Raw genomic sequence first — 22,450 nt, 5'->3', positions numbered from 1 at the left:
GAGTTATGTCACAGTAGAATTACATACGAGCCCTAGATCACAGGATAAATAGCTTACAAATGGTCAAAATGGCAAGACTATGCTGTATGCTGGTTTGCTCATGATTGCTAGATATTAATACACAGTATATTATCTAAATGTTTATTAAATACCTATAGAATGACTCTTCACGTGTATGCCTCATGAAACTGTGAGGCTTTCTCATATTAAGCTATATGTTCATGTTTGTTATTTGTGATGTTATATCCTATTTTAATTGAATATTTTATTAATCATTAGCGTTTTACTCTTTGTATACTCGAACAACAGAACTTCCCAGTAAATTATTTAATCCACTCAGCGAAAGAACCTGCAATTAGTCTCTTTACTAAGTGAATATGTTTCATTTAGGTGCCTCTGGTTCATGCTTGAAGTTTTAATGACAAAAAATGAAAATAATAGCCATGCCTTTATGAAAAAGATGGCAGAGAATATCAAGCTAACAAAAGATGCCCAGTCTCCAGATGAATCCAAGACAAATGAAGTAAGATATATATTAGGCCAGTGACTATTAAGAAATTACAGGGAAAAAGTAATGTGACCCTTGTCCCACTTGTTTTTCCTATTGTATAATAGATTAGAGAATGCTTATTAAAATATATACTTATAGTTTATAAATATATGTACTTTTTCTTTCATTACATTGAAGTCTATTTTTGAAGAATGTTTATTACTCTGAAAAAGATATTAAAATATGTACAGAGCATGGGGATAAGAACTAGTGAAATTTATAACTATGCTGTCTTAAGAACTAGTAAGTAAGTGTTACAGACCCGTAGATAGTCTTCTTGTATGTTTCCTTTGGTTTGGTTTGTTGTTTTTAATGCATACTTGGCATTCATGTTAAAGTAAAACGAAGGGGACTTTTTTGTCCTTGTTACTAGGAGTCTACATCAGAAGAAGTGCCAGAGACAACATGCAGAGTGTTCAAGGAGTAAACAATAGCCCCATATTACTGTGTCGATTCCATGTTACATACTGGGTAGAATTGGTACCTGTGCTTGTTTTGCACTCCTGAAAGTTACGTGATTTGTTTCCTCCCTAGAAACTTTATACAGTGTGTGATGTGGCCCTGTGCGTGATAAATAGTAAAAGTGCTTTGTGCAATGCAGAGTCACCAAAGGATCCAGTCCTGCCAGTGAAATTTTTTACACAACCTGAAAAGGTAACTTTCTTCTCATTTTTCTACCAAACTGAACTCACTTAAATTTGTTACTGTCATCCTGGTGGCAAATACTAGACTGTCTTGACTACAAAGTAAAAAATATATACCTCTGTGAGTTTATCAAGAAAGGGGAGACTGTCTTCCAAAGCCTGAAAAATATCATTCTCACCTTACAGAGTAGAGAATACAAATCAAGCTTGGTGGTGGTGTTCCTATGTGAGCTATTCCTTCTGGATATTTCTAATATGTAAGAGGAATTTTCAAATTTCTTAAATTGTTTTCATCTCATCCTATTAAAACACTGTTAGTATTTTTTCAGACAAGAAATAAAAATGTTTGGTAGAGTATAAATTATATACATCTATATATGAAATAAAGTGTCAGTATGAATGGAATTGGTCTTGGCAATTGACAGACCTGGATTTGAAGTTAACAGGCTTCACCAGTGGCTCAGTGGTAAAGGATCTGCCTGCGATGCAGGAGATACGGGTTTGATGCCTGGGTCAGGAAGATCCCCTGCAGGAGGAAATGGCAACCCACTCCAGTATTCTTGCTGGGAAAATCCCATGGACAGAGGAGCCTGGCTACAGTCTGTGGGGTCACAGAGAGTCAGACACAGCTAAACCACTGAACACACACTCAAGTTAACTCTTCTAAGCTTCATTTTCTTCATCTCTAAAATGCAAGTGATGATAATACCTGTTATCTATTATTAATATGCCTAGGTCTATAGACGTTAGTCAAAATGAAGCGTTAGTAAGTGGTATCGTTAATAATGGGGCTTCCCAGGTGGCTCAGTGGTAACGAATCCACCTGCCAATGCAGGAGACGTGGGTTCTATCCCTGCATTGGGAAGCCCTCCTGGAGAAGGAAATAGCAACCCAGTTCAATATTCTTGCCTGGGAAATCTCATGCACAGAGGAGCCTAGCAGGCAGTCCATGGGGCTGCAAAAGAGTAGGACCTTACTTAGCGACTGAACAATAATAATTATATTATTAATAGTACATAGTACATTTATTCTGCTAGCAACAAATGAAGTTTTCCATGTAAGTAAATTTTTCAGTGAACTAATAGCTCTTTAAATTTTTCCAGCTAATTTGGATTTTAAGACTTTTTTTTTTAACAGATTGCATTGTATTTATTATCCACTTTAAGGTGATATTTTGAAGTTTTAACTTTGCTGTTGTTTGTTTTTTTAAAAAAAATTAATATTTTTAATGGAAAAAATATGGCATTTAAAAATTTCAACAAAAATTTGTATCCAGTTTTCTTTAATCTAGTACTCAGAATTTATGCCTGGTTTTAATAGGAATAATAAAGATTGCAAAGTTACTTGCCTTCTAATTGAATTTACTGGTCTTTATAAATACTCCTACATGAGCTCTTGAATTTAAATTTACTTTATTGCTGACCCAGGGCTATTATGACTAGAATAGTACCTATATAGAATTTACATACAGTAGTAGTCCTGTCATCAAGAATTTAAGTTGCTGTTTGTTACTATATCTTATTCTAATTGATTTTGTTTTGATATGAAGCTTAGAATGTTTTTAGCCTTCATAATAATACTTTAGAGTTTCCATTTTCAATGAGCATCTTTCTTCATTTCCTTTTCTAATATACTGCTTTTAATATGGTGTAAGTTCAAACACAAGAAAATTAGGGTATTAAGATCATGAGCTTAGTGATATTATAGTATATCTTGATGTAACATTTATTTTGGCTGCATAAAAGCCTTTGTGAGGAAGAAAAGAAGGATACAGGCTTGCCTAGAGTGCATATCGAAAGTGTGATTTCTTCATAGGCACATTTAAGCCATTTTGTTCTTTTCTGTGACACTAGTGTGAAGGTCGACTTAGTAAAAGAAAAAATAATTTTTAAGGTGATTACTTAGAAATGATGAACATCCGGATGCTAATAGATCATTTTGCTTCTGTAACTTCTTGTGGTTTATTCGTGCTATTCCCAGGGTAATTAGCAGAGAGAGGCACCACGTGATCAGATTGTGAACTCTTCAAGTTTCGTATACATATAACTTTTAAGAAAGTATCATCAGTGTCCACTTTTGGCTTAAATTCATTTATTAACTAGTTAATATTGCTGCTGCCCAAGAACATTATGATTGACTTTATTAGATTTTGATGTTGTATTTACCTTTATGATTTGCACAGTCTACGTATGGTTCTAAGAAACAAAATATTTTTAATTAAAGTAAAAGATTTTTTTTGTTTCAGTAAGGATAATATTCTTGAGGGTTCCCTGCTGGCTCAGTGGTAAAGAATCCACTGCCAATGCAGGAGAAAGGAGTTTGATCCTTGGACTAGGAAGACCCCCTGGAGAAGGAAATGGCGATCCACTCCAGTATTTTTGCCTGGGAAGTCCTATATGCAGAGGAGCATGGGGGAGCTACTGTCCGTGGATTTGCAAAAGAGCCAGTTACCAACTTAGCAACCAAACAAAAACAGTTTTCTTGAGATCCTATGTGGAGTTCTTTTAGTGAGTATTAAGTGCCTGGTGCATAGTACCATTTTGGGTGCTTTGGGAGCACAGAAGTAAATTCCCTGGTAGTGTAGTGGTTAGAGTCTACACGTCCATTGCAGGGGGCCTGTGTTCAACCCCTGATGGGAAAGATCCCACATGTGTGACACAGCCAAAAAAAAAGGTAAATTTTATAATAGAGCGTAGGTGAACACAGTTCATTGAGTAAACTGGAAACTGTAATAGAAGAAGTATGTTTTATTTTAAATGTGATTTAAGGGAATTCCTTGGTGATCCAGTGGTTAGGATTCCGTACTTTCACTGCCGATATCCTGGATTTAGCCACTGGTCAGGGTTCCAGGATCCTACAAGCCATGTGGCACGGACAAAAACAAAGTAATTTGCATAATTTATCTAAATTTGACAAAGTCTTGTGTGTCAATTGATTTAATTTTAAAACTAAACTTATAGCATGGTTCATGAAATAGCTTTGATGATTTGATAGGTTTCGTAGCATAAATGAACCTGTTACTGTAAGGCATAATGTCTGAAAAGTCTTTTATGAACAATAAAAATACGCATGTTCACTTTTTTTTTTGATAGGACTTCTGTAATGACAAGAGTTATATTTCAGAAGAGACAAGAGTACTTCTGTTAACAGGAAAGGTATTATATACTAGATAATGGGGGGATCTTTATCTCCTGTGCATATTACTGCTAACCTTTAAACGTCCCTCAAATTTTATAGTTCCTGATTCTTAGAAGTCATGTTGTGGATTGTAGCATCTAAAGCATTTGTTCTCTTGGACTTTTTTCTGCAATGAACCATTTTTTAGTTAAAACCATGTGTCCTCATCAGTACGGATAGGGTTCAAGTTATTTAGAATTCACAACAGATTTCCCTGAAAAATCATATAATAAAGAGGTTAAAGCATCTGCCTCTAATGCGGGAGACCTGGGTTCAATTCCTGGGTCAGGAAGATCCTCTGGAGAAGGAAATGGCAACCCACTCCAGTATTCTTGCCTGGAGAATCCCATGGATGGAGGAGCCTGTGTGGGCTACAGTCCATGGGATCGCAAAGAATCGGACACGACTGAGCGACTTAACTTGTTAAGAAAAAGAAAAGAAATAATTTTAAAGTATTAAAAAGTTAGTTTATATCCTATAAAGGTAATATGACATCTAAAAGAGCAAAAGGAAAAAGGAAATTTAGTATTTGATAAAGTATCTAAACTGTTAAAACTATGTGCACTCAATAGTGATTATCTGTAAGGCATTTTACTATGCCTTACTCATTATGTATTTCACTGTATTTTAGGGGCAGTTTTTATTGTAATTGAACAATAAAGAATAATTATTGCATAGTTTTTTTTTCTGCATAGTTATTTTTAAAAGAATAATACTTCTGACTTCAAATTATGTTCAGACACAGTATTACAGAATTATCATTTCTAATAAATTTAGGATTTAACTTGCCAATAACAACTGTTTTAACAACAATTCCTGGGCTTAAGCAAAACAATAATCCCTTACATGTGTATAAATTTATATGTATTCATTTTAGTGAGGTATAAAATAACATGCGTATATGTAATTTCTAGCCAAAACCTGCTGGAGTACTAGGTGCTGTAAACAAGCCTTTGTCGGCAACGGGAAGGAAACCATACGTTAGAAGCACTGGAGCTGAGACCGGAAGCAATATTAATGTAAATTCAGAGCTGAACCCTTCCACCGGAAATCGACCAAGGCAATTTTTTTCTTCAGTTGTTCTTGTTATGATCACTCACTACTTGATTCATCTTTCCGTTCCTTTTCTTAAAGCACATCACAAAAATGGACTTTAGGGAGCATCTTAGTAAAAAACATAGTGCTGAATTTTAGTATAATTAGTGATGGTGATTGAGTGTGTGCGACACACTGGGAAACCATTTAGCATTCTGAATGTATAAAAAAGTTAAAAAAAAAGAATTTGTAGTAAAACTAATTTACTTGGAAGTGTGTGTGTATATGTGCAAATTTAACACTTAGGAAAACTGAAAATATAACTCTTTAAACAAATTTATTTATATGCTTTTTAACTCAAGAGATTTAGTATACCATGAATAAACATAACGTTGTTAATGACATTTTCCACTTATTAAAGATTCCATGTTTAACATGTCAGGTGTTTACTGTCTTAGCTACTGCATAAAAGTTTCCACCTGACCCTCCTCTTACAAACACTGAATAATGAGGCTTTTAAAGATTTTATTCTGATTCATGATATTTTAAGAATAAATTCAACTGGTAGTGTTTTAAACACATTTTTAGCAGTAGGATCCAAAGATGTAAAACTATTAACGTGGGACATCCGTGGTTTACATGGATGGTGGGCGTCAAACACCTTTCCCATGGCCCTTTCTAGCGGCCCCCTCTCTTAGAGCTAATTAAGGGCACAGGCTGAAGAAAGTGATAGTCTTAATCTGCTGTACTTTTGCGCATGGTTTTAGCGTTTTCCACCCCCAGCAGATAGGCTTATAGAATACTTACGTTGTTTGTTTCTTGACAACTAATCTATCAGGTGATTTTAGGCAGTCATTTCTTTCTTACATTAGTAAGGTTAAATGGAAATCAGTAACTTGGTATAATAGGGCAATAGGCTGTAGCCACAGATATGAGTCTTGCTAACTTGGCCAGCCTTCTAAGCCAGTCTGAGCCTCCTGTTTTCTTACTGGTATAGTGAGAGAGTAACCTTTGTATTCATGTGGTCAAATAAAGAAGTTTTGGTGTGTTTCTCTTCAACAGGGAACAGAGTTCAGAGGCAGCAGAAACTGGTGTTAGTGAAAATGAGGAGAACCCTGTAAGAATTATTTCTGTCACACCAGTAAAGAATATTGACCCAGTAAAGAATAAGGTAAATTTTTCAATTTAATGAGTTTCTCCCATGGAGATTCTTACTACAGTTTCATGATAGGAGTGAAAAGCGCACGGTCAGTACATTAATGTATACTACATACTATACATGTGTGTATACAGGTGCTTACCGTGCTTTCTCTCTCCAGAAATGATTCTATGTTCACTTTCTTCATTTAACCAGAGCTTGTGTGGTCACCCATAATGGTGTCTTTCTACCGCACTACTTTTCCCAGTACCTTGAAAGAATAGGAACTGAGGGGTTTTGAGATCTTGTTTTCAGTACTTCATTGACTCCTGCCAGAGATCAACACTTCTTGTTTGTTTAAATTGAACTAATGAGCTAGCCTTAATGTTTGAGTTTTTATCCATTTAACAGCTGCATTCTTTCTTTGATGGTGGATCTTTTATCTGTAGCTCCCAATATTCTTAATTTTTCAGCAGGATAGAAAGGAATATAACATTGGTAGGAGGATAACGTTCCTGAGTTGGAATAGTATAAGAATAGTAATATTTTTTTTTCTGTAGAATCATATTTTTGACATACTTTTTTTACACACCATATATTTATGGTATTTATAAGATGTTTTAGGAATTACCCTCAGGTACATAAAATATAGGACTATACAGTCATTCCACAGTAGCTGAACTTTTCCTATCAAAACTCGTCTGAACTCAAACTGAACAGATAGGGGTTCTTATTTTTCATGTATATATTTATTTATTTGGCTACACTGAGTCTTAGTTGAGGCATGCAAGCTTAGTCACCCTGCGGTATGTTGGATCTTGGTTCCCTGACCGGGGATTGAACCTGCATCCCCTGCAGTAGAAGGTGGGGTTTTAACCACTGGACCACCAGGGAAGTCCCTGATAAAAGGTTCATTTTTGGTCAGTCTCTCACTGTCCATACTCATGCTCTTTGCTAGCTGAACTTCACTATGTCAGTAGATTCAGGGAACCTCTCAAATGTCTTAGAATTCAGAAGCCAATAGATTTAGGTATTGTGGGATCTTTTTATAGAATTAAATATTCAGCATAAATATGCTTCCATTCAGAAATGCATATTGTTACAGATACTTAAACATGCTTGTCGTGTATATTAAGAGGTAGTACAGGGATGCAAATGTTTACCTAGTACAGCTATCTATAACCTTCCCAACCTCTGCAATAAAATTGTATAAAAGATAAATTGGATACTTAAATTCTAATTTTTGAGGGGCCAAAATGTGACTTTGACCTGAAATATTATATTGTTTTGTTCCAAACCCTGTTTTAAGTTTTTCATACTTCCAAAGAATGTTTTAACAATTCAGTGTTGCCTAAAGAGACATGTCATGTTTTGGCATAAGCCTGATAGCTTCCCATAAATTGATATGATCATTTCTTTCCAGGATCTGGTCCTCAGTCTTACAGGCTCAAAACACTGTGTTGCTAGTATATTAAAAGAAGATATCATCTAAGGGAGTGTTTCTTGCTAACCAGTTTCTCAAAGAGGTTGATGTGTAAACCAGTTAATTATATAAATAAAAACTATCCAACAAATTGGATATGCATGTTTACAGATCAGAATATTTTCTATTATTCACTCTGTGAGAGAAATCAAATTGTAATATGAAGAGTGAATAAGGGAGGTGGTTAGAAGAAGTAAGATACTAACATTCCATGGATGCAGGCAAGCAGTACTGCCAGTGTTGCCCTTTAGAGTCTTTTTCTTCATGCCTGTAGCTGACTGTAGGCATGACTATGCCTTCATGCCTCTTCATTTGGTTTTTGCATGAGTTTGTTATACATATGCACATACACATAATGTTCATAAATATGTAAATATGATCATGTACATGACTTTTAATACAGTCTTTTTTTCCCTATTAAGCAGCCTTGTCTTGTGTGTTCAATTTTTTCTCTCCAGAGTTATCATTTTCTTACATGTATACACATAAATCCTTTCCCCCTTCTTTGTCAGTGCAAACAATGTTGCATTAAACTTACTGGTGATTTTTTTTCTAGGGGCTGAGTTCTAGCAGTGGGATTGCTGGGTCAAGTAGTAAAATACTAGAGATTTTAGATGTTTCTATATTGTTTTCTCAGAAAGTTAGAACACCTGACATTTCTACTAAGCAGGTACTTTTTTCTCTACATATCCACCATCAGCAGGTTTTATAGTTCTTTTGAATCTTTTTCCGTTTAGAGTATCAAAACTAATACCCCACTATTTTTTAAATTTTATATTTATTTTTGTTGACCATTTGGGTGTATCTTATGTGAATTGCTTGTTCGTATTTGCCCTTTTTAAAATTATCTCTGTTCTTTTTTTTTCCGGCCATGCTGCACAGCTTGTGGGAACTTCACTAACTAGAGATTAACCCTAGGCCACCAGGGAACTCAGTAACTCAACTTCTGATGCTGTAGTAGTTATACCTTCTTGTTAACACTCTTGCTCCCTTCTGATCTATTCACCAAATATAGCACCCAGTGTGATCTTTTTAAAAATATAATTTGGATTATGTTTGCCCTCTGCTTAAAGTCCATCAGTGACTTTTATTATGGACAGAGGACCCTGGTGGGCTACAGTCCATGGGGTCACGAAAGAGTAGGACACAACTTAGCAACTATACAACAACTTTTATTAGCACTTAAAATAAAATCAGATTTCTTAAAGGTCCCATAAAGCATTCATGATCTGGCCCATGCTTGCTTCTCCTGCCTTAATACCAGTCTCACATCACTTCAAGTTACTTAAATCTTCCAAGCTATTTCCTTCTTTGTGTGTTTCATGTTGCCTCTTGCATCTGTCTAGAACACCTTACTTTCCACATGGTAAGCCTTGCTCTGATACTGTTATTCCCCAGAATAATCAAATTGATGTTTTCCTTTTATTTATTTATTTTTTTCCTGAATGCCCTTTAATCTCTTTAGCACTTAGGGTAATCTGTACTTAAATGTTTGTTTACTCTTTAAAAAAGATTAATCATCTATTATGCTCATCTACTGAGGACCAGCACAGTATCAGTTTTGTTCCCCAGTCTATGCACAGCAGCCACTACATGTAATAGACACTAAGTTGAGTGAATGGTTTCTGCTTCAGGTTTAACCAAACTGAGTCATCTTTATTGGCCTTTTTATTTTGCCCAGGAATCACTATCTTTCACCAGGTGACTTTGCATATCTCTGCTCTAATCCATTGTATACTGTTTAACAGTTTACCCTGTGTGGACCACCTTACTCTTTTTCCTTCATGTATTATCTGTTCTCTTAAGATAAACTTTAATGTTTTAATCCTCAACATGAAACACTGATTTTTTTGGATTTTCTAACTTAAGATACTATTTTCATGAGTTTTCATTTAAGTAAATTATCTTGAAACATGAAAGATTTATATGTATTTCCCGGTCATTCGGAAAACATTTTGAGGGGAAATGAAAGTTAATTAACTGAAAAGATATAGTCTTTTTTTGAATGATGACAGTGGTCCTTTGTTTCCCTTGAATCAATTCAAATTATTACAGTTGATTCCTAAATTTCATTCGTATAAAGGTCAGTTTCATCCTGAAAACTATTACACCTCCTAATGTCCATTATGTCTGTTAAACTAAAATAGAATTTTATTAGCTTAAACATTTTAGATGACAATATGTATGCCAAACTAGAAAGAGGAAAAAAAAAAAAAGAGAATGTTCAGAAAAAAATAGGTTAATGACCGATTCAATAAGAAGAGACAAAAGTTTGAATGAATGAGTGAAGTGAGATATTATAAGAACTTTCTGTTACAGAACTAGGAAGATGATTATGGTTAGATGCATCATAGAGAGAGAAAATAACATTGAATTATGAAAACATCCTCCCTGCTTTTGAAAAGTGGTAACATTAAGAACATACTAGCAATAAAAAGGACGTTTTTATTTAAAATGAGTATGAAAGAACAGCTGAGTAGGTTTTCTCATGTAACTGCCAGTGCCATTTAATACATATTTACTGAGTATAATATTTGCCACGCACTATGGTTAGGTATCATGTTCAGTCCTTACCCTTAAGAAATTTACATTCCTCATGGGATGTAAGCAGTGAGTTAGAAACCCTGAAGTCCCAACTCCTAAAATACTTGCAGAATGCTTCTTCTAGTCAGATCAGTGATATTTAAGGAATTTCTGTTCATAAAATTGTTTTCTGCTCTTCTAGGAGATTAATTCTGATCAGTCTGCCCAGGGCAACATCAGCAGTGACCGAGGAAAGAAAAGAACAGTAACAGCAGCTGGTGCAGAGAATATCCAACAAAAAACAGATGAGAAAGCAGATGAATCAGGACCACCTGCCCCTTCAAAACCCAGGAGAGGACGTCGACCCAAATCTGAATCTCAGGGCAATGCAACCAAAAATGATGATATAAATAAACCTCTTAGTAAGGGAAGAAAGAGAGCTGCAGTCAGTCAGGAGAGCCCTGGAGGTCTGGAAGCAGGTAATGCCAAAGCACCCAAACTTCAAGACACAGCCAAAAAGGCAGCACCGACAGAGAGACAGATTGACTTGCAAAGGTAACGTACTCCATTCTTTCTGAACTTTGAGTTTAGACATTTTGTTTTATTCCTAGTTGCCAGGCATCGCACCCAAATACCTAGCCATTTGGGAGTGAGAACTGCCCCCTGGTTTTCCTGAGTAAGTTATGATGGTACTTGTTTTTAGCTCATGAACTTCAGGACAACAATTTGAAGAGAGATCTCCTAAATTAGGATATAGTATTTTGGTATTTCTATTTGTTAGCAAGGATATTATTATCTTGGTCTTCTTCACATAGTTGCCTGGGGTTTACTAAATATAAACGGCTACTTTTTTGATACAGAAGTCCCAAAATGGAGTAAATAGATGTCATGATACCTGAACAAGTATATCTTGCGCTTTAAGTCCACTTGTTGTAGTAAACTTTAATATAAGTCAACAACTTACTTCTCTCCCCTACCCTTCCCAATGAGAAATAACCTCACAGCTGCTCGTCTTTGATCATGTTTGGGTTGGGTTTTAAATTAACATTTATGAAATTCTGAAGTTTGGGGTTATTAAATTTGTTACATTTTAAATGTCTCTAAGTACCTTTTCAGCATCTAACGGCAGCTGATCCAGGCCCAAATCTGACTAAGTAATAGGAGTTTCTTCTACTCATTTCCAGTTTTATGTACTAAAAGTAGAAAGCCAATATTGGGGGCAAATTTTATTATTTTCTCCTCAAACCTGGACCTTTGACCTGGAACAACATACTTAACCTTGGCCTCCTTTTCTTCATCAGTAAGACAATATGATAATCCAGTCTTCAAAGGATTATTGTAAGAATTAAATGGATCATTAAATAGAAAGCACTCAACAAAATGCCTTGTGTAGAATAAATGCTCAGTAATTAACCACTGTTCTGAATTCTAATTGTTTTACCCCTTAATATATTTTTAGTTATGCAAAAACTGAAGAAATTTCATTGGAAGAGATAGCCAGAATTCTCTAAAGGGTTTCTAGAATTCTGGCCTTTCCTCACCCACATAAAATACTACTGTTCTCACACCCAGGCCATCTGAGCCACCTGATCTTATTTGTCACTAGCTGTCCTTTTCCCATCTAACCAAAATATCCAGGCACTTACTTGAACCTTGAAAATATTTTCAGTAGCAACCAACCTTGTCTCTGAAATTGAGCATTGTAAAACCCATTGCTTTGCTTTTAGTTACACCATATGCCCCCAAAGCATTAAACAAACCCAACAAAAATGGCTTACATGCCAGAAACTGCTCTTGATTTTAAATGGCTTTGGGCCTTCTGAAAAATCTTAAAATATCTCTTTTAAGAGTGAAAAGATACCTTAGAAGTCTTAAGTATGCCAGTTAGTAGATCGGTTGGGCAATGTGTTATGCATAATACAAAATTCTTTGATGATAGGTGTTTGTGATAATACTTCAGCACCACAGTACTTCAGTAGAATAGATACTGTGCACATATCTTAGAAACTTCTGATTGATTTATTGACTATTAATGCATGGCTAACAAAACATGGAAGGACATTCTGAAACTTTCTGCCAAGCTTCCTTTTGTCTTTTCTGTTCTTTCCTGAATCTAATCTACAACTCTTCCCTTAAATTCTGGCATTATGACTTTTGTTTGGAAACCTAATTACTCCAGAAACTCTGTATTACTCACAGTATCCTCTTGCATAGAAATAAATACATTATAGGCACATGAGTATTGCTCTTTAAACTTCTCATTTGTTCTTCTAACAAATACAGATGGATTAGACTGCCAGCATTGTGCTGGGTGTTGGCAACACATAAGTATCCAAAATAGATAGACTCTTGCCCTCAAAGAGTATACTTCCCCAGCTTATTAATTCCAGAAGAGAGCAGAGAAACTTTCACTTTAGGTCTACTGACTGATAAAAACATAAGAATTATTTGTATTACTACATAAAGCAGTGAAACTCTGACTCGTGCTACAATATGGATGAACCTTAAAGACATTCATTATGCTAAGTGAAATAAGCCAGACCCAAAAGGACAAACAGTGTATGATTCCACTTACATGAGATACTAGAGCAGTCAGATTCATAGAGGTAGAATGAGGTGGTTGCCAGGGGGAGAGAGTAGGGGGCTGGCATTACTGTTTAATAGATACAGCGTTTCAGTTTGGGAGGATGAAAATATTCTATTAAAATATTAATCCTAATATTCTTTATTAGGTTGTGCAAAAGTAATTGTGGGTTTGTGTTATTGAACTCTGCTCTTTGATATTCATATACATTCTTAAATAAATGTATTTATGTTATACATCATTTTAATGTACATTTCTTGCTTTGTTTTGCTAATGACATTTACTGTAGACTGTAGAAATGATGTTAGACAAAAAGCAAATTCAAACAATTTTAAGTTCAAAATGGGTCGTAAAGCAGCAGAGACAACCCACAAAGTCAACAGTGCACTTGGCCCAGGAACTGCTAATGAACGTACAGTGCAATGGTGGTTCAAGAAGTTTTGCAAAGGAGACAGCAGCCTTGAAGATGAGGAGCACGGTGGCAGGGCATCAGAAGTTGACAGTGACTAATTGAAAGCAATCATCGCAGTGGGTCCTCTTGCAGCTGCACAGGAAGTCGCAGAAGAACTCGCCATCAGCCATTCTACGGTTATTTGGCACTTGAAGCAAACGGGAAAGGTGAAAGGGCTTGAAAAGTGGGTGGCTCGTGAGCTAACCGCAGATCAAAAGCAGTCATTTTGAAATGTCGTATGCTTTTATTCTGTGCAACAACAAGGAACCATTTCTCAGGTTATTGTGACAGGCGACAAAAAGCGGATTTTATGACAACTGGTGACAACCAGCTCAGTGGTTGGACCAAGAAGCAGCGCCAAAAGCACTTCCCAAACCAGACTTGCACAAAACAAGGTCATGGTCACTGTCTGGTGGTCTGCTGCTGGTGGTCAGCTTTCTGAATACTAGCAAAGCCCTTACATCTGAGAAGTGTGCTCAACAAAACTGCAACGCCTGCAGCCAGTATTAGTAGGCCAGTTCTATTCCATGACAGTTCTCAACCACACATCGTAAAACCAGCACTTAAAAAGTTGAACAGATTGGGCTGTGAAGTTTTGCCTCATTGACCATATTCACCTGACCTCTCACTAGTTGACTACCACATCTTTAAGCATCTCAACAATTTTCTGCATGGAAAATGCTACCACAGCCAACAGGAGGCAGAAAATGTTTTCCAAGAGTCTGTTGAATCCTGAAGCACGAATTTTTACGTTACAGGAATAAACAAACTTACTTCTTGTTGACAAAAATGTGTTAGTTGGGAAAAAATGTGTTGGTTCCTATTTTGATTAATAAAGATGTGTTTGAACCTAGTTATAATGATTTAAAATTCACAGTCTGAAACCACAGTTACTTTTGTACCAGCCTAGTAGAGATAAATGGCAGTGATTGTACAACAGTGTAAATGCACTTAGTGCACACTGAACTGTGTACGTAAGAGTGATTGCAATTGTAAGTTTTATGTTACATATTTTGTTGCACTTTAAAAATTGTTACATAAGACTGATAATAGTTAACACTAATACAGTGCTTATTATTAGTCAGGCTCAATTCTAAACTCTTTGTTATCCTATTAAGTGCTTAAAACATCGCTACATGGGTAAGTACTGTCAGTATCCCTAGTTTATAAAGAGGAAGAAATCCAAGAATAGAGAGTCCGTGCAGCTTTTGTTCCCTTTGCTTACATGAATAAGCAAAGTAGAGGAAGCATTAAAACCAGGCATTGTCACTCTGGAGTTCATATTATATTGTCCTATAAAGGTAAAATTTAGTCTTAATTCCATGAGTACTGTACATGCGTACAAAACTAGTTTAATAGAGGATACTTTGAAAAGACTTTATAACTAATGTAGTTTATATACGTGAAACTTTATTCCATAAAGTGGAAAATGTTTGCATACAGTTAATTTTTTAAATTATTACGTAAGAAGCTGGTTTATTAAAATAATCATAGTTTAAATCAGACAAAAACTATAGTCATCTTTTAAACCTATTTCAGAATTCATGCAGAGAAAAGCCCTGGCATTTCAGCTTTAGAGAGGGAGAAAACCAAGGAAGAAATCAGATGTTCTTGAAAGTGCCAAACTTAAATGGAGCACGTAACACTAGGAGAGCATTGAAGGACTGCAGTGAATAGTGGGTGGAATAATGTGTGGGGGTTTTGGTATATTGGTAGAAATAATAGTGGTAATAGGGAAAGGTTGTTAAATGTCTATTTAAGGCAACCATCTTTATAAAGCAAGCACCAACTGTATGTTAGAAATAAGGGGGTTAGACCTGCAACAGTCACTTTCCCAGGCCACCTGGCTGGTGCTACACAGAGCAGGGGTTTTGAATCCTGGTCATGTCCCGTGTTAACACTGCATAGTGTTAATAGTGACAGCTGCAGTTGGTTATATTTCTCCTCTAAACCATGAACATTCACCACTCTTACTTGTTTCTCCTCTTAATATGTAAAAAGGAGATGTTTTCATGTGTAGCACTTCATGGCAAATAGAGGAGGGAAAGTGGAAATAGTGACAGACTTTATTTTCTTGGGCTTCAAAATCACTGCAGACAGTGACTGAAGCCACAAAATTCAGAGACACTTTCTCCTTGGCAGAAATGCTATGACAAACACTATATTAAAAACCAGACATCACCATGCCAACAAAGGTCCGTATAGTCAAAGCTGTGACTTTTCCAGTAGTCATGTGTGGATGTGAGAGTTGGTCCATAAAGAACACTGAGCCAGCATCGAAGAATTGATGCTTTCAAACTGTGGTGTTGGAGAAGATGCTTGAGAGTCCCTTGGACACCAAGGAGATCAAACCAGTCCATTCTAAAGGAAATCCACCCTGAATATTCATTGGAAGGATTGATGCTGAAGCTGAGCTCCAATACTTTGGCCACCTGATACGAAGAGCTAACTCATTGGAAAGACTGATGCTGGAAAAGATTGAGGGTAGGAAGGAAATTGGGGTGACAGAGGATGAGATGGTTAGATGACATCACCGACTCGATGGACATGAGTTTGAGCAAGCTTCGGGAGATGGTAAAGTACAGGGAAGCCTGATGTACTGCAGTTTGTGGAGTCACAAAGAGTCACTTTAGCAACTAAATCACCACCACCACCAGGTAATAGGAATAGACACACTAAAACAAAAGTTCCTTGTGACTCAGCTATTGTTCTGTCCTTTAGCTTGAGGAGAAAACACTGGTCAAAATCCTGAAGGTGCCGATTTTATTTTTTATTTCATGGGAAACTCTAGCTTTCACCTTCCTATAAGTTTCTAAATATACTTTTCATTAACTGCAAAAATTACCTGCGATTGATTTGACATCTTACCTGTATTTTCTGATTTGACATCTCACCTGTATTTTCCTGAGACCCAGTGAGAATCAGATACAAGTTAAAGCCACATGACTGAACAATTCAGAATACAGAGCTAATACAAACACCTTGAATCAGCCTGTTAAGATTATCAGTACACTTTTGACCATGTAGTTAATAAAGAGACAGGGTTGCCAATGCTGACAGCCATCAAGCACTGCATTTCTGAGCTAAGGATGAACCCAGAGTGGTAGGATCAGGTCACTTACTGCTGCCCTGGCAACTTGAAGTGTAGCCTAGGGTCCTTGCATTGTGGAACCAGATCTGGGTCTGGATCACTGCGCTAAAACTAATTTAATTGCCCCCAGATTTTAAGCTTGAATGTAAGCCTTTGAGAGCAAGGCCAGGCATACTTGTGCCTCTCTGTGACCCTAGTGTCTAACTCCAGATGCTACTTCGTCAGTCTTTTTATTTACCTTGCATTACTCTTCACACATTTTACATACGTAATTTCTCACTTCACTGATGGTATGGTCCGTTCCTGCTCTGGTCACAACTTTACAGTAACATCTGAAAAGAGCCTTTCCGGGCATTACCCTGCCTCCTATACGCCGTCTCTCCTTTTAGATCTGAGTGTCAGATGATCTCAAGGTAGGCAAGCTGTCTACACTGGGTACTACTAGCATCACCTCCAGAAAACTTGCCCAGTTTTATTACTTGGTATTTATACTCTTACCATATTTTATGATTATTTAAACTTTATTATTAACTAATTAATGAAAACCATGTTTGAGGCCCAAGTATATTTCAGCCACAGTCTAGACGCTTTGTTTATAACCCATTAATCAAGCCCTATAATGCAGGACCCTTAAGTGGTAGCCTCTGCAGCCATTTACATACCATGGCCATCAGTTACACAGTGCAGCAAGTACACACCCCTCTATAATTCCTCTTGTTAGGTCCTCTCATTGACAACATTGAGTAAATAATGTTTAGTAAGATTTCTACTTATATAATTCATTTATTAATTCAGGATTTTGACTTGTAAACTTACCTGTAGGATTTTTTAGATCCCTTTGGATTTTTGCGATAAATGTATTCCATCAGCTTCTATGTGTATGTTCCAACAAATGTTCCTGTTTATATTTTGGGCTGCATTTGAAATTGTTACTTCTTCTGAGAAAATTCCTTGAATTTACTCTGTAGGTTTATAAAACTCAGCCATTTGTATACTGTAGTTGGGAAATAGTATCTGTACAACTGGTCACTTAATGTTGGCATCCTGAGTTTGAGAATGGAGGATTCACCATCTTTTCAGTTATTAGTTCACTTGTTTTTCCTTTGTTTTTAAACTATTATCCAAATGGCAAACAATCTGAAATGTTCTGCACTGAAAATGTGTTTTTATAGGTGTGCTGGTTGTTAGGTATGTTTTATTTACCTTTAAGACCAGATTCTTCCCTAAAAAAGAAAATATCAATAAACACCCATGGAGATATCATCCTTAAACTTGGGACATATGGGAAGACTGAATTTAAGGAACTTATCAAATAGGATAACAGCAGTTTTGGATTAATGTGTTTTGTGTAGTATGCTTAGTATTAGAGTGTCCAAGAATCTTGGAATTTTTATTTTATTAAGCAAAGAATTTACTGATTTCCTGTGCTCATTTGTATATTGAGAAGGTTTCCTCACATCACAAATTTATATTTTAGAAGTATCCCCTAAGTTTGTTTCCTAATGTATTAAACAACCATATATTAGTTTAATATAAATATTCTTCAGTATTATAAAATTCAAGTGAATTTTTATCAAAATAATATGAAATTTTTCAGAAGCCAAGTGCTCGTAAGTGATGGCAATTCACTTTGGGACATAGAATCAAGTCCAGGAAATTCTTCCAGTGACCTGGATCGTTTAAAAGTCTGTGAGAGCAGACAGAAAGATACTGAGGACTCAGAGCTAGTAAAGGGAAGCTTCCTGAAGGTGCAGCAGGCAGCTTGTAGAGGATTCTTTGATATCATATTATTAAATTCTATTATAACAAATTAATACTCTATAAGAATCTTAATTTTTTTGTTAGCATTGTTATCTTTATAAAAGGTATATGTAACATTGGGATTTGGGAATATAAGTAAACCTCCCCCTTATCTTTCTTTCCCAAGTTTGGAATCATCAGGGAGACACAGTCTTAATGGTTGATTTAAAATGTGGAATGATAAGGAGTTTCCTGGCGGCCTAGTGATTAGGATTCCTGGTTTTCACTGCCCTGGCCCAGGTTCAGTCCCTGGTTCAGGAACTGAGATCCTGCAAGCCGTGACTTTCCACCCCACCCCTAAATGTGGAATGACATAGGCTAGTAGGTAACTACTAGTTTGCCCCTAAATTGAACAAATAACCTCACACAGAACTCCAGCATGCTCAGTTTTCCCCACCTACCACTCCCTCACCCCTTAGACAGCTTCTTTCTTGTCCCAGAGAGGAGTAGATGAAGGGAGAAGAAGAGACCCTATCCCACTACTTCATCCTTCCAGGGGTCATAATTTTCCCTCCCTTTTCGGGACGTAGAATCAATGGGGGATTAATCATAGCGGAATTAAGCTAAATTTTTCTCCTTTTTTAGTAAACTAAAGAACAGAACTTTTGCTGCTTTTTAAATTCATTTTGCCATAGTTATCTAATAATTTTTCTACTATATAATTTTGGAAGTATTAAAAATTATTTCAAATAGCTTTTAGTGTTTTATTGCAGTAATAAACAAATTGGGCATTGGGTAGCAATGCTTATAAAAACCTCTTAATTGGTATTTTGTTTTTATATAGTTTAGGGAAAGATTCCTAAATCAAGTGAAGTCTCATGTGAAAAATGAAAAAATTTTTCAGATTTTAGATAATAACTATAGAAAAAAATCTATGTATGGTTTGTTTTCCTGTTTTTATCTTACTAACATTGCTTTCTCCTATCCCCAAGGTAAAAAGAAAATTTATTTGCAAAGGGAGAAAATGAAGGCCAAACAGAAGCAGGCTCTAGCTTCTGCAAAAACTTGGATTCAGAATGACCTTGAACAGAAAATGAAGCTAACTTCAGAACACACTTTCTGCCTTGAAAACTGAAAAAAAGTTATTACTTCCTTTTTTCACATGACCACAACTCCTTTGATGGAAATGTACAGCAGAAACTCTTGAGAGAGAGGCTAAAAGCAACTCTTTTCCACCCTCCCCCCAGACTTTTCTTATGAAAAGTCAATAATTAAGCAAATTGCTTAACACTTGGTTCCAGTTCCTGCATATCTGGAGTTTAACGGCATAATACACCATTAATTTCCATGCTGCAGTCTTTATTTTAAAGAAAGTAACAGGATGTCCTTACACTGACAATGAAAATTCATCAATTTTAGAGCCAGGAATTTCCCGTGTTACACAAGAAAAAAAAATAGAAGTCTACTGAATTAATTTTTTAGAAGAAGAGAAATCAGATTAAATATGTCTTTTTTTTCCTTTTGGAAACTTTTATGTATAATTCTTTCTGCCTGCCTACTTTTCTGCAAAATGAGATGTACAGATTTCAGTTCCCTGCTATGAAAAGTGATGTGGTGGCAATTTTATAAATGTTGCTTTCTGATTTTTATCAGAGTGAGAAAATAATTAAAATTATTATTGATTTCATATCACTTCATATTTTGATTTCCCCTCCATTTTAGTTTAATATAATTTTCAATAAATGTACATATTGTCTGTTTCATAAAGCATATCACTTTAAAGTGGTTTTTACTCCTGTGATTATGTTGGAATATTTGAAATTTTAAAGGGGTAAAAACTGTCCAGCATTTGGTTTTATAATGTTTGTCACCAGATTTTTATTATTGATGTAAAAAAAAGTCAATTCTTTTTAAATAGTTGGACTTTGGCAGCTTTGTAAGGAAAGTGGGAGGTGCTTAGGATTGCTATCAATTTCAGCATTGTGCTGTTGGGAAATAAGTGTTTTGCTTTGTCTGCCAGTCTGGGCTCCGTTTTTATGTTTATTTTTAAAGACAACTATTGCATCAATATATTGTTTCTTGGCATTGTTCAGCATAGGTAATGTGTGCACTTTTTGTGTACACATATTCATATTTAAGTTTTTTGCATAAAATAAATGCTTCTAGATGTCATATGGTAGTCTTTTTTAATCTTTTTATCACATTGTGTTTTCCTGTGCAGTTTTTATGTGAAAGGGCTAAAGTTATAAACAACATGATTACAGTCAACTCTCCATTATCTATACAAAATAGTGACTATGCCTCAGGTTTTAGATTTTGCATAAAATCATGTAATTAATCATAAAATTAAAATAACAAAGCATACCATAAGAGCTAATTCAGGAGGAAAGAGATTGGTCCTTTCTCACCTGCCCCCCACTCTCCACTGAAGCCCTTTCCCCGAAGCCCTATCTGAATGTGCTCAGTGTCCTTGCATACACCTAGCATGGGTTTGAGGACATAAACGTTTGTGTGATAACTTGGTCTTGACAGGCTGTAGTCTACATGAGATGTAAAGAGTGAACATGACCTGTGTCCAAAAAGGATGATAATGTTCAATGTAAAATTTGTTGGTAGTAAATGTCACTTAATGTTCTCATAGGTAATCAAGAGTTGGCTGTATACTGACTGACTGAAAGATGGATAATTCTGTTAAATATGCATATACACTCATTTAGGTATTGGATGATGGCTAGGGAACAATGGATACCAGATAATTACCTTTTAAAAGGGCAGAAAAAGTTCTACTCTTCCTTATTGCCTCTTCGTAATCCTTTAGAAAGATAAGAAAATATTGCCTCCAACATGCTGAAAAAGAATATCTATGCATAAGCATCAGAGAAGTCCCTCAAGCCATCAGTGGGCATGTTCTGTTTAGATTTTGAAGTTCTCTTAGCATCAGACAGCTTGATTCTTAAGGCCACCAATTTGCCACCAATAAAAAGCACACTGGTAGTGGCCACCTCTCTCTCATCTCCTTTTAACTAATCATTCAGCATCATAGCTGACTAGATTACCTAGCGTGAAATCATATTTAACACAGTGTCGCAGCCATTCCCATCAGTTATGGCTGCTTAGATTTTTGCAAGAGAGGAGTTAGCTAAAAGGATCTGGTCCACATACAAAATGTAAATGGCCCACCTTGGATTTTTTTTTAATATGACGCAAGTGTCTGGCACTAAGGGATGGGAGAGTAGGACTGAGCTGATGGGGAGGGACTTGTTTAAGGGAAATTTGTCATTTTCCTTTGAAAAAGGAAAAAGTAAAATCTCTTAGGAATTTGGTATTCACATCTCAGAGAAATACAACACAAAGTGCAGACTTATATTTGAGAATTAATGTTAACCCTTTGTGTCTAGTTTGAAGCTTCTTGTATTTGTCTAAAACTACAAGCCAGAATTTTGTATCTCCTTTGATAAAAAGTGTGTATAATGTAAAGTAGTTTTGCATATTCTTGTGCTGCACATGGGCTGAATTTTTTAAAAATTTTTTAAAGACTTGAAGAGAACCTTGTAATTTGTGTAAATGACAAGTGTAAAATCCTACCATAAAATGCTAAAAATATGCATTGTTTCAAATAAAACCAAGAAATGCAGCATTACATAGTAGTGTGGAACCCTGAATATTCATGTACCCTCTTGATATGTCACAAGCTGATAAAATGTCTTTGCATATTTCCTGTTTAGATTCTGGACTTTGCACATCCCTGTAAGGAATCAAAGGCCACCTTCAAACTTCTGACTACATGGCTTACAGTGACTGAGGGAGAATATAATAACGGGATGAATTCTTATGGGCATCTAGGAAACTTTAGAAATTGTCTTTTAAGAACTTAAAAGTGGCCTTCCATTTAACCGGTTGATATACCTTTTTATTGCAAATTCTGAATATGCACATTTACCTCAAAAACTAACTCATAGAGAACAAGCAGATTACATACATGTATCTGGAATAAGAGGTGAACCGAATGAGAAGAGAAGCTATCATGACTGGTT

At 35.9% G+C, this 22,450-nt stretch overlaps 1 protein-coding gene across 3 annotated transcripts in view; it reads left to right on the top strand.

Annotated features, from left to right (window-relative positions):
• PDS5A (PDS5 cohesin associated factor A) overlaps positions 1 to 22,056 on the top strand; it is a 128,044-nt gene extending 105,988 nt beyond the window's left edge. For 2 of the 3 annotated variants that reach the window (XM_015096447.3, XM_042251323.2), the window contains exons 27-33: positions 391 to 523; positions 1,085 to 1,204; positions 4,287 to 4,349; positions 5,286 to 5,431; positions 6,469 to 6,577; positions 10,753 to 11,105; positions 19,409 to 22,056. In XM_015096447.3, the coding sequence (XP_014951933.1) occupies positions 391 to 523; positions 1,085 to 1,204; positions 4,287 to 4,349; positions 5,286 to 5,431; positions 6,469 to 6,577; positions 10,753 to 11,105; positions 19,409 to 19,412 (928 nt within the window). In that variant the 3' untranslated portion in view covers positions 19,413 to 22,056. Of the gene's footprint in view, positions 1 to 390; positions 524 to 1,084; positions 1,205 to 1,380; positions 1,452 to 4,286; positions 4,350 to 5,285; positions 5,432 to 6,468; positions 6,578 to 10,752; positions 11,106 to 19,408 lie in introns of those variants that run through there. The other variant, XM_042251324.2, reaches the window with a different exon arrangement.
• The last annotated feature ends 394 nt before the right edge of the window (positions 22,057 to 22,450 follow it).

The sequence above is a fragment of the Ovis aries genome, chromosome 6 (assembly GCF_016772045.2).
Source record: "Ovis aries strain OAR_USU_Benz2616 breed Rambouillet chromosome 6, ARS-UI_Ramb_v3.0, whole genome shotgun sequence".
In the NCBI taxonomy this organism is placed as follows: domain Eukaryota; kingdom Metazoa; phylum Chordata; class Mammalia; order Artiodactyla; family Bovidae; genus Ovis; species Ovis aries.
The sequence above is the reverse complement of the archived record's forward strand: the minus strand, read 5'-3'. Positions and strand labels throughout refer to the sequence as shown.